At 40.0% G+C, this 13,884-nt stretch overlaps 1 protein-coding gene and 1 pseudogene across 1 annotated transcript; one reads left to right on the forward strand and one right to left on the reverse strand.

Moving 5' to 3' along the window:
• The first annotated feature begins 4,053 nt into the window (after positions 1-4,053).
• Positions 4,054-6,219, forward strand: LOC121764286. The gene has a single exon (XM_042160331.1). It carries the CDS (start codon positions 4,054-4,056, stop codon positions 6,217-6,219), a length of 2,166 nt encoding a protein of 721 aa, XP_042016265.1.
• A 4,840-nt stretch (positions 6,220-11,059) lies between these two features.
• LOC121764287 lies at positions 11,060-11,642 on the reverse strand (annotated as a pseudogene).
• Between the last annotated feature and the right edge of the window lie 2,242 nt (positions 11,643-13,884).

Genomic DNA, 13,884 nt, shown 5'->3' on the forward strand with positions numbered 1-13,884 from the left:
ATGAAGCCGGAAGCTCAACCGCAAAGTCTCCCCCACGCCTAAGTGTGCATACGACGATGCGCGAGAGGATCCAAACAAGACACACAATACGCGATACCAAAACCCACACTAAGCTACAAGAAGACCTAATCAAACACATTTGGCCGAAATTCGGCAACGAGTAGTGGGTTTTTTAATTTTATGAATTTAATTATGTAGTTTTAATTTTTTAGATTTAAATTATGTAATTTTTATTTTTTAGACTTTAATTATGAAATTTTTAATTTTTAAGCTTTTAATTATGTAATTTTTAAATTTTTAGTAATTAGTAATAGTATTTTGGATATTTTTAATGCATTTTAATATTATGGAAATGTTTTTATTTAAATTAAATAATAGAATGGTGGGACCCTTGAGCATGTCCTTGCGGAAGAGCATGAATGTGGTGTTGTGCTCTTGGGGAAGAGCATAGAGTAAAAAAATAATAAATGTGGGTCTGGGCCCACATCCATGCTCTTTGGCAAGAGCATGGATGGGGATGCTCTCGTAATCAAATCATTCATCAACAATTAATTTATTAGTTCTTATTATTCTCTCCATCCCAATTAAGTTGCATCAAAACTTTTAGATACGAAGATTAAAATTTTTTATTGAAAAGTACTCCTTCTGTTTCACAAATAGTAGAGTCATTTCATTTTCTACACCTATTTTGGAAAAAATAGTTAAATTGGAGAAAAAAATGTAAAGAACAAAAAAACAATGTAGATAAGAGTTTCTCTATATTATTCTCTCTCTTACTTTATTTTTTATCAATTTTAACTATTTCTTATCATTTTTTAAAAATGAGTGTAGAAAATGAAATAACTATAGTACTCTACTGTTCTGGAATGGAGGGGGAGCAAGAGAGAAGAATAAAGTAGAAAAAATAAAGAGAGAATAAAGTAAGTGATGAAATAAAGTAAGAGTAATTGAAGGTTTTGTTTTTTTTTTGTCAAGAAAGGAAATGACTCAACTTAGTTGTGACATCCCAAAATGGAATACGTCTCAACTTAGTTAGGACGGAGGAAGTACTACTTACTAGGAGTAGAGCCAGGAATTTGTAGGGAGGCAAATTTACATCTGAAGAAATTTTAAGAATTTGAATAAGCGCATTTAGTGAGAGATTGCAAGAAACAAAATTTATATTAGATAATATACATCTGTATAGAAAAATATGAGGGGCCACAAAATATGAATGTTTGGTATGATACGAGAATTAATGTATAATCGGTAAAGTAATTAAGAGATAGAAAGAAAAAATAATTATAGTATTATTAGTGGAGGATAGAGTCTACCTTATTATAGAGAGAAAAATTATCAAAATAGAAGAAGATGGAGTATTTTTTATGTGACATTCCAAAATAAAAATGTTTCTATTTTTGTGGAACGAAGTGAATATAAAACAACTTTAAAAATTGATATTTCACGATTTTCTTTCGTCTTTCGATTTTCAATTCATTTTTTCCATTTCAATTCATTTTGTGACATAAACGTTGTTATTTTGTTAAACAGACAATCCGACTTATCAAAATAGTGTCGTTTTAGGTCATCCACAACGCTGTCACTATACCGTCCTTTAACTGTCCCTTAAATTACTATTCGCGACCCCACTATACTTTTTTACTCCATCCCTTAACTAAGAGATGGAACCTGCAACCACCCGTCCCTTAACCGTCCCTTAAATTACTATTCATTCAATTTCATTTTATTTTTATTTCCAACCAAATTCAATTAAAAAAACACACTTCATTAAAAATAAAATAAAATTACAACATAAAAAAATACAACTTAAAATTCAAAAAAATAAAAAAGACATAATTAAAATCCTAAAAAAATAAAAATGACATAATTTAAAATACAATTTTATAGAAAATAGAAAAAACTAGTCTGCCGGCGAATCATCCCCCGGAGGAGGCGGTTGAGGTGCACCGAAGCCTTGAGGAGGCGGAATGCCAAGTTGTGCCGCCATAAACGTAACTCCGTTAAACCAGGCTTGGTATTGGGTGGGCGTAAAGCGGGAAGTGTCCGCCATTGTGGCGGTCATGTACATGGACATAAGGGAGTTCGAGGGTCCCCCCAAGCCTGAGCCCGAGCCCGCCTGGCTTGATTCGGCTCGGCCCCTCCTCCCTCTAGCCGCCTTCGCCGCATTTCTCCCTTGCGGCCGACGGCGCCCACGGGAGGACACCCCGGCATCGTCTGTCGGGGTCTCCTCCTGTGAGGCAAACTCTTGTGGCCCGCTGCCCGAACCGCCCTCACCAGACGAGTATTGGCCACTCGCCGTGTGCTTCGTGCGCTTCGAGGTCGAGCCAGAGCTGGACCGCACACCGCCGGCCCACCTTTCCTCGTCCCTGACGACCTCCCAAACATCGGCATATTTGAATTGTTTGCCAGTGTCTTCGTAGTAGACCCGCAAAGCCGACCTCAGAATGTCGGCTCCCGTGGCTCCGCTTTGGTACTGAGCTGCTTCATGCTTGTAGATGGCGCAGAATCGTTTGACCTCTCTGTCGACTCGGTCAAAGTGAGCGCGTAGCATCTTATATGTGCGGTGGCGGGTCTTTTTTGGCTTAATCTCTTGGTAGGCCTTGATAAACTCGTGGTTTAGCAAGTATTTTGGATGTTTAACGTGAATATTTCAGTGTTTTGTAACATATTACTTGAGTTTGCATCCATTATCCACTACTTAAGTGTTTTGATGAGTTTGTCGAGTGTTTGGAGCTAAAACAGGTGAAAATGACTTGAAAATCAGCTTGAAGCTGGATTACAGAAATATCGCCCGACAGAGTGATCGTGCTTAAGAGAAACGCCCGACCGGGCGTTCGTGCAAAGAAGGGACCAGTCCAGAGAATTCGCCCGACCGGGTGATGTGAAGGAATGAGGCCATCGAGAGATCGCCCGACCGGGCGTTTCGGCGACTTAAAATCACCCGGCCGGGCGATGCGTGCGACGAACGTTTAAGTGCTATTATTTCCTCCCCTGGTATAAAAGGGACCTAGGGTTGCGACTCCAGACACATTACACATGCCCTAGGAGCAGTTTCTATATTTTGAGAGCAGGTTGAAGCGACAAGGAGTCCGATTCATCAACAAGGTAGAAGACGAAGACGATTTGCCCACTCAATCCACCTTTAGGAGTATCTTTATTAGTTTTCCTATGTTCAGTTCACTTTCCAAGGATTTATCTTGTGCATTTGTGTTGAATATGAGTAGCTAAATCTCTTGTAGAGTTTTGGTGAAGACTACAATGAACGCTTTTGATTAATTCATGGACTTTTGATTACCTATGCTCTTGTGATTTCTTTGTTTCATTCTTGAGCTTTTTCAATTCAATTGCTTAGCTACCAATTGGGTTTGTTGACCTAGTTTTGAGTAATCGAGAGATACTTAATTAGGATTGATAAAAGAATGAACAACACCTAGATAATTTACATTCGAGAGAAGGAATTCTAGAGTGAGGGCTTGAGCCTTTTGTTTTAAGGAGTTAATTGTGAAGTATTAGAAGGAGACTTCAATATTAATGGTTAATCAACGGGTTGAGTGCACTCGAGAGAGGGCTTAGCCTAGACTAGCGGCTTTCCTAGTAATCCTAGAGACTTCAATTGGGTAATCAAAGTTGTTGAATTGTTCACATTGTGTTCGTTGTAGTTGGATCCAAAGCTCTACCTCCTTCTCTTATTTGTAACCTATCCTTTGTTGCGTGCTTTTAACTTGTTTATGTTTAATTGTTTTTCCAAGAATCAAACCAAACCTTTGATTTGTCTAGATAGTAGTTAACATCGGTCCATGGTACTTGAGTTTATACATTTTGTCTCTGTGGGATACGATACTCTTGCTTGCTTTGTGCTACACTAGCCCCGTACACTTGCGGGAATTTCTTGTGTTAAAATAATTCGAGTCAGGCCTCGGTGACCGTTTCCCAGAAACACTTATGGGGTTGTTCATTCCCGACGATGGGATCGTAGTACACCGCCAGCGTTTCTTTGGGGCCGTACGGATGCCGGCCTAGATAAATGGAGTCACCGATGAACAGATCAGATTAATGGTGTTCCCTTTCTCTCTGGAGGATGATGCCAAGGATTGGTTGGACAGTATGGAGCCCAACTCCATTCGCACGTGGGAGGCCATGGTGGAAAAATGTTTAGAAAAATACTATCCACCGAGTGAGGCTTTGAAGAGACAGTTAGAAATCATTTCGTTTGAGATGGTTCCCCAAGAGAGTATCCGAGGAGCGTGGGAAAGATTCAAGGGACTGATGAAGAGGTGTCCCCACCATGGGCTGAATCCGACGCATCAAGTCCTAATATTCTATAGGGGGTGTCTGCCTGAAGCAAAGCGCGAACTGAATTTGAGCGCAGGGGGGTCATTGCTAAAGAAGGGAGAAGCAGAGGCCATAGAGGTGATTGAGAGAGTGACCTCTAATGATGAAGGCTGGAACAACGAGAGGAGCAGAGTACACAGGGTAGCATTTGCCGCAGAGAGCAGCCATATGGACAGTATGTATAAACAAATTGAGCTCATCCACAAGAAGTTAGATCTCATGGGGATGGGACCGGCTGTGCAGGAGCGACAAGAGGGTGTAGAGGATGTTAACTATATACACCAAGGGGGCAATAGCTACTATAACAACTCCCGCCCCAATCAAGGGGGTGGAGGTTACAACCAATTTGGGAACAAGGCGCATCCTAATCTATCGTATGGGAAGCCCAACAATTCCCTGCAGCCACCACCGGGGTTCACAGTTTCTCAAGGGATGATCACTGAGCCGCAAAAGAAAAGTTCAAAGGACATACTGAATGCATTCATGATACAGTCACACAAGAACATGGAGCATACCAATCAAAGGCTAGAGAAGGTTGAGAATGATGTCCACGGCATGACAGTACATATGAAGGGCATAGAGACGCAGATGAGTCAGATTGCTCAAGCTGTGAGCAGTCAGCATAAGCCAGGGCAGTTCCCAGGACAGCCAAATGTGAACCCCAAGGATTGCAAGGCAATCTACTTAAGGAGTGGGACAAGCTATGAGAGTCCTCCTATGCCCGAAGTGGAAGCTAAGGAAGTACCCGAAGAGAAAAAAGAAGAGGAGATTGAGGTGGAATCACCTCTTATACAATCTGAGGTTCAACCCGAGGCAATTGCTACTCCCACGCCAAAAGAGGTTAAAATTCATTTTCCTCAAGTGGTGCAAAAGAAGAAGTTGGACGAGAAGCTTGTTAAGTTCCTTGAGATCTTCAAGAGAGTGCACCTCAATATTCCTCTTATTGAGGCTCTTCAACAAATGCCCGGCTACCTCAAGTTTTTGAAAGAGATTATATCCAAGAAGAAGAGGATGGTTGATTATGAAACCGTGAATTTGACCGAGAATTGTAGTGCAATCATCCAACAAAAGATGCCGGCAAAGATGAAAGATCCGGGGAGCTTCAACATTTCTTGTGTGATCGGGAATGATAGGCAAACTAAGGCCTTGTGTGACTTAGGGGCAAGTATAAATCTCATGCCTTTAAGCTTCTTCCGGAAGTTGAAGTTTGGTGTCTTGAAGCTAACTACCTTTACCCTCCAAATGGCGGATAAATCCGTCAAATTCCCGAATGGACTCCTTGAGAATGTATTGGTAAGGGTGATTGATTTTATCTTCCCCGTGGACTTTGTTGTTTTGGACATGAAGGAGGATCCAAATGTCCCTCTCATCCTTGGAAGACCATTCCTAGCAACCGGGAAAGCTCTAATTGACGTCACTAAGGGAGAACTCACCCTTAGGCATGGAAACAAGACGGCCATTCTCTCTTTGTTGGACAAGATGAAGCGCCATGAAGTAGAATCGTCCAAGAGAGTGGAAGAGGTGCCCTTGAAAGTTGAAGATTGTAAGATGATACAAGTGGCACATGTGAAGGCTAAGGATGATGGGGTTGAGAAACCTTTGGAGGAGATATTTATGCCCGAATGGCTGTTTGAAGACGAACATAGATTGGGGGGTAAAAAGAAGAAGGTGGCCAAATTGGAAAGTGGAAGATCTAACGGAGGTGTTGTTGGGGAAGATGTGAAGGCCACTTGGTGGAAGAAGCGGCTTTACAAGCTCTATTTGGCCGCTAAAGCAAAGACGGGCCCCGATGACATTATCCGAGTGAGGTTGGACCATAGAGTTAAGCTTGAAGACCGTCGGGCAAACGATGTTAAACAATTGCGCTATGAGGGAGGCAACCCCTAGTAGGTTAATTTTGATTTCTTAGTGTTTAATTTTGGTTTGTCGTTTTATGTTCGGTTGATGCACCCGATTACTTTTGAGCTGGGTATGTTTTGTTTTATAGTTGTTGGAACAGGAAAATAGGTTCGGTTGGGTGAAAAGCGGAGGAAACGAAAAAGCGGTCAGAGTACAGAAAGTTCACCCAACCGGGTGATTTGGCGGACGCGCTATTTGAAGATGAAACTCTAGCCCCCTCCACTGCATTGAAGGTCCACGGGAGATCCACTCTCTTTCAAACTTATCCTTGTTTTGCTTGGAATAAGTTTGGGGGGTGTCTAGTGGATCCCCTCTTACCTCTCTCTCTCTAGCACTTGGTTTATGCATTTAGTGCTTGATTTGAGTGACCCCGACATGTACCTTATTTGTTTTGATGATTTGTGAAGCATTCCTAGTGTGTGTTTTGTTGGTATGCGTTTTTCTTTTTATCTTGTTTTCTTTTTGTATGCTCCCTTGGGTGGAATTGAATCGGGAGTTGGAGACATTTGGGGATGAATTGAGTAGGTTTGTTGGATGAGTTGCCTATGATGAGATTTGGTTTAAAATGTTTGTGAAAACTTGTTGATTTAGCTAAGTAACTTGTATTTCCTCTTTGTGATTTGGCTAGAGTGAATTGCTCGTTGCTTTGTCTTTTGCCGAAAAATACCATGTGAGGATTGAGCCCATATTTTTTTCCAAAAATGTGTGATTTTTCATCAACTATGATATATGTTTCTAGAACTTGCTCGCGGTCTCCTTGAGTCTGCATAGTGATTATAGAAATAGGAGAGGACGTTAGGCCATCCCTTCTATCCTTATCTTAATCTTAATCCTAATTGCACATTATAATATTTTGTTAGCCAACTTTGATCCTAAAAGCCTTTTTCTTTCGTAGCTAATAATATGGGTTGGGTTCCCTTTTGTCACGTGAAAGAGGGAAAAAGGAGAATTTTGTAGCAAAAATAAATGAGAGAATAACATGCAAAGCATGTTTCAAAAAAGAGAAAAAAAAGAAATGTGTCCGTTTTTTAAATGAATAAGAGTTTTTATGACAAAAATTTGGAGAATTGGGAGTTGAGAAGAGTCTAGGCAAAGCCTAGGACTAGCTAAGAATTGCAGTGCGCAAGGGTAGAGTAATCGTAGTTTCGTTTTGGGATTATAGTCACTTTGGCCAAATTTTCCTCACCTAACCAAAGAGCCTTACATTACAACCTTTAGAAAAGACCTTTCGGATCTTAAATCTGTAGTCACAACACAGTAGAGGAGAGTCTAGACTTCGAGCAAGCTTATGGTAAGCTATACATTTTTGATTGATTTGAGAGGTCCATTCTATACATATACATTTTGAGAGTGGGAGAAAGAAAAATAAATATCACACTATATACTTCTTGTGAGGGCAAATTGACAAAGTGGAATACATGCTAGTAGCTTGAAACAATGTTCATTTTGGTGTACTAGATGCGAAGTTATTGATATATGATGATTCTGTTTTCTTTTACTGAGGCAGTGATGACAATCCAACATACTTACACGAGTTCACATTCTCTGTTTTCTACTTCTTATTTGAGGACAAACAAGTGTTTAAGTTTGGAGGAGTTGATAAACTCGTGGTTTAGCAAGTATTTTGGATGTTTAACGTGAATATTTCAGTGTTTTGTAGCATATTACTTGAGTTTGCATCCATTATCCACTACTTAAGTGTTTTGATGAGTTTGTCGAGTGTTTGGAGCTAAAACAGGTGAAAATGACTTGAAAATGAGCTTGAATCTGGATTACAGAAATATCACCCGACCGAGCGATCGTGCTTAAGAGAAACGCCCGACCGGGCGTTCGTGCAAAGAAGGGACCAGTCCAGAGAATTCGCCCGACCGGGCACTATCCCTCGGAAGAATCGCCCGACCGGGCGATGTGAAGGAATGAGGCCATCGAGAGATCGCCCGACTGGGCGTTTCGGCGACTTAAAATCGCCCGGCCGGGCGATGCGTGCGACGAAGGTTTAAGTGCTATTATTTCCACCCCGGGTATAAAAGGGACCTAGGGTTGCGACTCCAGACACATTACACATGCTCTAGGAGCAGTTTCTATATTTTGAGAGCAGGTTGAAGCGACAAGGAGTCCGATTCATCAACAAGGTTGAAGACGAAGACGATTTTCCCACTCAATCCACCTTTAGGAGTATCTTTATTAGTTTTCCTATGTTCAGTTCACTTTCCATGGATTTATCTTGTGCATTTGTGTTGAATATGAGTAGCTAAATCTCTTGTAGAGTTTTGGTGAAGACTACAATGAACGCTTTTGATTAATTCAAGGACTTTTGATTACCTATGCTCTTGTGATTTCTTTGTTTCATTCTTGAGCTTTTTCAATTCAATTGCTTAGCTACCAATTGGGTTTGTTGACCTAGTTTTGAGTAATCGAGAGATACTTAATTAGGATTGATAAAAGAATGAACAACACCTAGATAATTTACATTCGAGAGAAGGAATTCTAGAGTGAGGGCTTGAGCCTTTTGTTTTAAGGAGTTAATTGTGAAGTATTAGAAGGAGACTTCAATATTAATGGTTAATCAACGGGTTGAGTGCACTCGAGAGAGGGCTTAGCCTAGACTAGCGGCTTTCCTAGTAATCCTAGAGACTTCAATTGGGTAATCAAAGTTGTTGAATTGTTCACATTGTGTTCGTTGTAGTTGGATCCAAAGCTCTACCTCCTTCTCTTATTTGTAACCTATCCTTTGTTGCGTGCTTTTAACTTGTTTATGTTTAATTGTTTTTCCAAGAATCAAACCAAACCTTTGATTTGTCTAGATAGTAGTTAACATCGGTCCGTGGTACTTGAGTTTATACATTTTGTCTCTGTGGGATACGATACTCTTGCTTGCTTTGTGCTACACTAGCCCCGTACACTTGCGGGAATTTCTTGTGTTAAAATAATTCGAGTCAGGCCTCGGTGACCTTTTCCCAGAAACACTTCCGGGGTTGTTCATTCCCAACGATGGGATCGTAGTACACCGCCAGCGTTTCTTTAGGGCCGTACGGATGCCGGCCTAGAATTATTGCGTCAGCGTGACGGCGCCCACTCGCGGAACGACGAGTGGGTGTTGCCTCGGCGCGTGGCGAGCCGTCTCGCGTTCCGTCGCAGCGGAACGGGACGTGTGACGAGCTGGGGATGGGCTGGGGACGAGACGGGGTGCCGCAACTCGTCACTCCGCCGTCTCGTCCCAGCGTGACGGAACACGGGCCATCCGTGTGACGCGTTGCGGGTGGCCTTAGGCTATCTAGGCATTTCACTCTGCCACATAAGATTCAGTTTAGGTAAAATTTAGGAAATTTATCATAGATTTGTGTTAAAGTAACAACACGTGTTAAAGTAACAACACCTAAGATGACAATGTACCACCAAGGACAACCGTTATATTTAGGAGCAGATTGAACCTTAGCCTGCCATGTGGCAGACTTGCTTGTCTATGTATCGTAGATTGCTTGATTATCTTTGATTTCGAATCACAGATTGCTTGAAACCATATGCCGAGTTGTTGCATATGTATCGTAGATTGCTTGTCTATATTGTCATTTTAACTATAGTATCACCATAGTGCTTTGATTTCGTATCTCATATTTGGAACCATATGCGAGTTGCTTGCCTATGTATCGCAGAATGCTTGCCTATTTATCGCAATTGCTTGTCTAGATTGTCATTTTAACTATGGTGTCACCATAGTGGTTTGATTTCGTATCTCATATTGCTTGGAACCATATGGCGAATTGCTTACCTATGTATCACATATTGATTGCATATGTATTGCAGATTGCAAGTTACTTGTTATCACGTTGTCACTTTAAGAGTGGTGTCACTCTAACCAGTGGCGGACGCAAAACTTTTATGTTGTGGTCCAAAATATTGTTGCTCTATCAATTAAAAAATAGTCTCATCTTTCCATTTTTATCCGTCTACTATGATTCTATACTAGAAATGTAAACTCACTCCCAATTTTATTATTATTTTTTCTTTTTTTCTCAACTACTATACATACATTTTTCCTTTCACTCTCCTGTTTTACCCGCTTTGTATATCTGTCACATATTTTATTAATTCTGGATACATTAATAAATAAATTAATTAATAGTCTGGATTACGTTAATAAATAATTAATTAATAGTCAAATACATTAGCTGTGAGAAATTCCAAATAAAAACAATAGAATAAAATAGTTAAATGAATTTATTAATAGTCAAACACTTATTAAAAAAATCGAAAAAATCCAGTCAATTGCGCCACAAAGGGTTTCAATCCCAGGTTTAGGAGTTGAGAGGCGCCTCTCTAGCCAAATGAGCTGAGCATGAACTTACAATTCAACGATTACATATATAATAGACTAAAGTCCAATTTTGATCCTTAACATATTGCGATTTTTTGATTTTGGTCTAAAATATTATCTTTTGAACTATTCGGTCCCTCACATTTGAAATCGGATCATATTTAGTCCGAAATGGACGGAACAGTTAAAATGTAACGGTCAACAAATTTTAAATCGATTTTGACTGGATTAAGAGTTATAATTATGTTTTATTAATGTCTAATATCTAATTAACCTAAAACTAAAAATTTAAAATATAAAATAATTTAACAAGGGATTTTCCACTGGTTGGTGGGGATTTTTTTATTAAAACTTACACGCAAATTAAACAGAGCAAGAAACAACTATATAAACAGATGAAGATGCTCAAAAAGAAGGAAAAAAAAGAGGTTACTCCATGAAGATAAAAGAAACATTCATTCAAAACAAAAATATACAAACCACAAACCAAAAACGGCCAAACACCATCCATATCTTTGATTCCCAACAAATATCTACAAAACATAATTCACAAACTACCCCTAATCCCTTCATACAACAACAATCCTCCTCGCCCTCTTAGCAGCAGGGGATTTTATGCTCTTAGGCTGCTTCGCCTTCATCGGACTCGCCGCCTTCTTCACAGGCTTCTTCGCCGCCACCTTCTTCACCACCTCCGCCTTCCTCTTAGTTCCCACAGCAGCAGCCGCCTTCAATTTTTTAGTGGCAGGTGCAGCAGCTTTCTTCGCAGCAGGCTTCGTCGCCGCCGCCTTCTTTCCGGCATCGGATAACTTGTACGAGGCCTTGATTTTGTTTAATTTCCCTTCGCAGCAGATTTTTTGAGTTGGAGCCCTAGAATCTTCCTGAAATTGGCCGGCAGAACAGATTTGTGCGTGTCCTCCATGTACTTCGCAATCGCGTAAGGGCTCGAACTACGTTGGAATCGCCGGTGAGAACCTGGGTTGAATCGCCGGCGAAATCTAGGGTTCCAAGCGTTCGAAGTGAGAGATTGGGGAGATGGACGTGATTGAAGAAAGAAGCCGATTTGTTTTAATTTTGTGAAGAAAGAGGCGTCGATTGGAATTTAAGTGAAGAAAAAACCCTAATCGATTGGAATTTTGTGAAGAAAGAGGTTTGAAGTGTTATGGACGATTGGAATTCAAGGATGTAGTAATTATAGTTTGGATTTTTTTTATTTTGATTTTATGTTTTATTTTTTATTGGAATGATGTTTTATTTTGATTTTATATTTTAATTTCATGTTTTAATTTTGATTTTTGTTAAATTATTTTATATTTTAAATTTTTTAATTTTAGGTTAATTAGATATTAGACATTAATAAAACATAATTATAACTCTTAATCTGGTCAAAATCAATTTAAAATTCGTTGACCGTTACATTTTAACTGTTCCGTCCATTCCGGACTAAATGTGATCCGATTTCAAATGTGAGGGACCGAATAATTCAAAAGATAATGTTTTGGACCAAAATCAAAAAATCGCAATATGTTAAGGACTAAAATGAGACTTTAGTCTATATAATATATACACAAAACTGAAATGGCCCACATAGGTCCGCCAATGACCCTAACACACCCCATCGATCATATCTTCAAAGTTGATACTCCCTCCGTCCCACATAATTTGACTCAGTTTTCCATTTTGGGCCGTCCCACATAATTTGACCCATTTCACTTTTACTATTTTTGGTAGTGGACCTCACATTCCACTAACTCATTCCTACTCACATTTAATTATAAAACTAATATATAAAAGTAGGACCCACATTCCACTAACTTTTTCAACTCACTTTTCATTATATTTCTTAAAACCCGTACCCGGTCAAAGTGTCTCAAATTATGTGGGACGGAGGGAGTATTCATCACTGCTTTTTAAGTTGATGGTAAAAAATTGAATTAGACTGTACAATATTTAATCACAATATGAAATTCAAAAATGGGATGCTGATAAAGGACAAGAGAGTTTCTACGAATCAAAATCAGAGAAATTACACACCTTTTGCATGCAATAATAAGACGACACCCGGTTTACCTATGAAACGAGCATTGCCAAAAATAGGAGTAAAATGATCCGTTGTTGTTGGATGCCTTTCCATTTCATTTCATAATCCCAAACCCAGACCCAGACCCAGACCCAGACCCAGACCCCCCTTTCACTCTCAATCTTACCTCCATTTTACTGAACCAGAAAATAAGATGAAAGGAGCAAGACCAGGAAGAAAGAGAAAAGCACCAGCCCAAGAAATCAACCCTACTCAGGTTCGAAAAAAGCTACACTCCTTTTTTTTTAATTTATTTTATTTTCAGTGAGAAATGTATGAGGAAACATTTGCCCTTTTCTACCATTTTCAGTGGTTAAAACTTGTCATAATTGAAAAATGTAAAAAAAAAAAATTTGTTCAACTAATGTGTAAATAAGTTCCTTTTGCTTTGATCTAGGTTGTTTTTAGTTGTGAGTTTGAGATAAGAACCATAAATGTGAAGAAATAATTGGTACTAGTTCTTTTTCTTTCCTGGATCCATGTTATTTGAGAAAAATAACAAGGTCTTTTTCACATAAAATATTCAAGAGAAAAGTGAAATAATGGTTGATATTCTGCATAATTTTGCTACTTGAAAATTGAAATACCTTTATTATGTTCATGTCTCTATCTGTGTAGGACATTCCTTTGCGTTCTAGGTGCCCAATGAGACTGTCGTCGCCCGCTCCAATCTTTTTCCCTATATCTCCGCAAAGCTTCACCCCAAGCCTCGTCTTGAGACCAGCGTTACGACTCCTCAGGTCACCGGTCTCCCCTGATCCTCTCATTCAGCACTCGGATGGCCTCTGCGCCACAAACACTTCACCTCTTGAAGCGATGATGCCCATTTTCAGCCTCTACCGGATGTGCTAGCAGTCCTCCAGAAGAGCAAAACGCACGATGGCCCCTCGAGCAATTCGTGCTTCAACTCCACAGAGTTTTCTGTAGGCCAAGAAGACAATGCAGATGATGTGAAGGAAGAGATTGCTGATCTCTCTTCTGAGAGCAATGTCAAGTCATCTCAACTCGACGGAGATGTCCAATTTCTGCTTCCGTGGAAGGCCTCTTCGAGCAACCAATGTCCATTGACAGAGCCTGCTACATGGCCGGAAGATGATGCAAACAAAATTGAGCATATCGTAGGGAAGTGCAAAACCTACGATGGTCCTTCCACCAACAACCGCTGCCTGAGCGCCTCCCACAGCCTTAACTTGACAGAGTTTGCTAAAAGGCCTAAAGATGATGATGACGAAGATGAAGTTGAGTCTGCTCTGTGCAT

This window comes from Salvia splendens, chromosome 14, assembly GCF_004379255.2.
Source record: "Salvia splendens isolate huo1 chromosome 14, SspV2, whole genome shotgun sequence".
In the NCBI taxonomy this organism is placed as follows: Eukaryota; Viridiplantae; Streptophyta; class Magnoliopsida; order Lamiales; family Lamiaceae; genus Salvia; species Salvia splendens.

Bases quoted from the DNA above. Each gene is read 5' to 3' on its own strand.
- LOC121764286 (XM_042160331.1), top strand. From the start codon at position 4,054: ATGGTGTTCCCTTTCTCTCTGGAGGATGATGCCAAGGATTGGTTGGAC.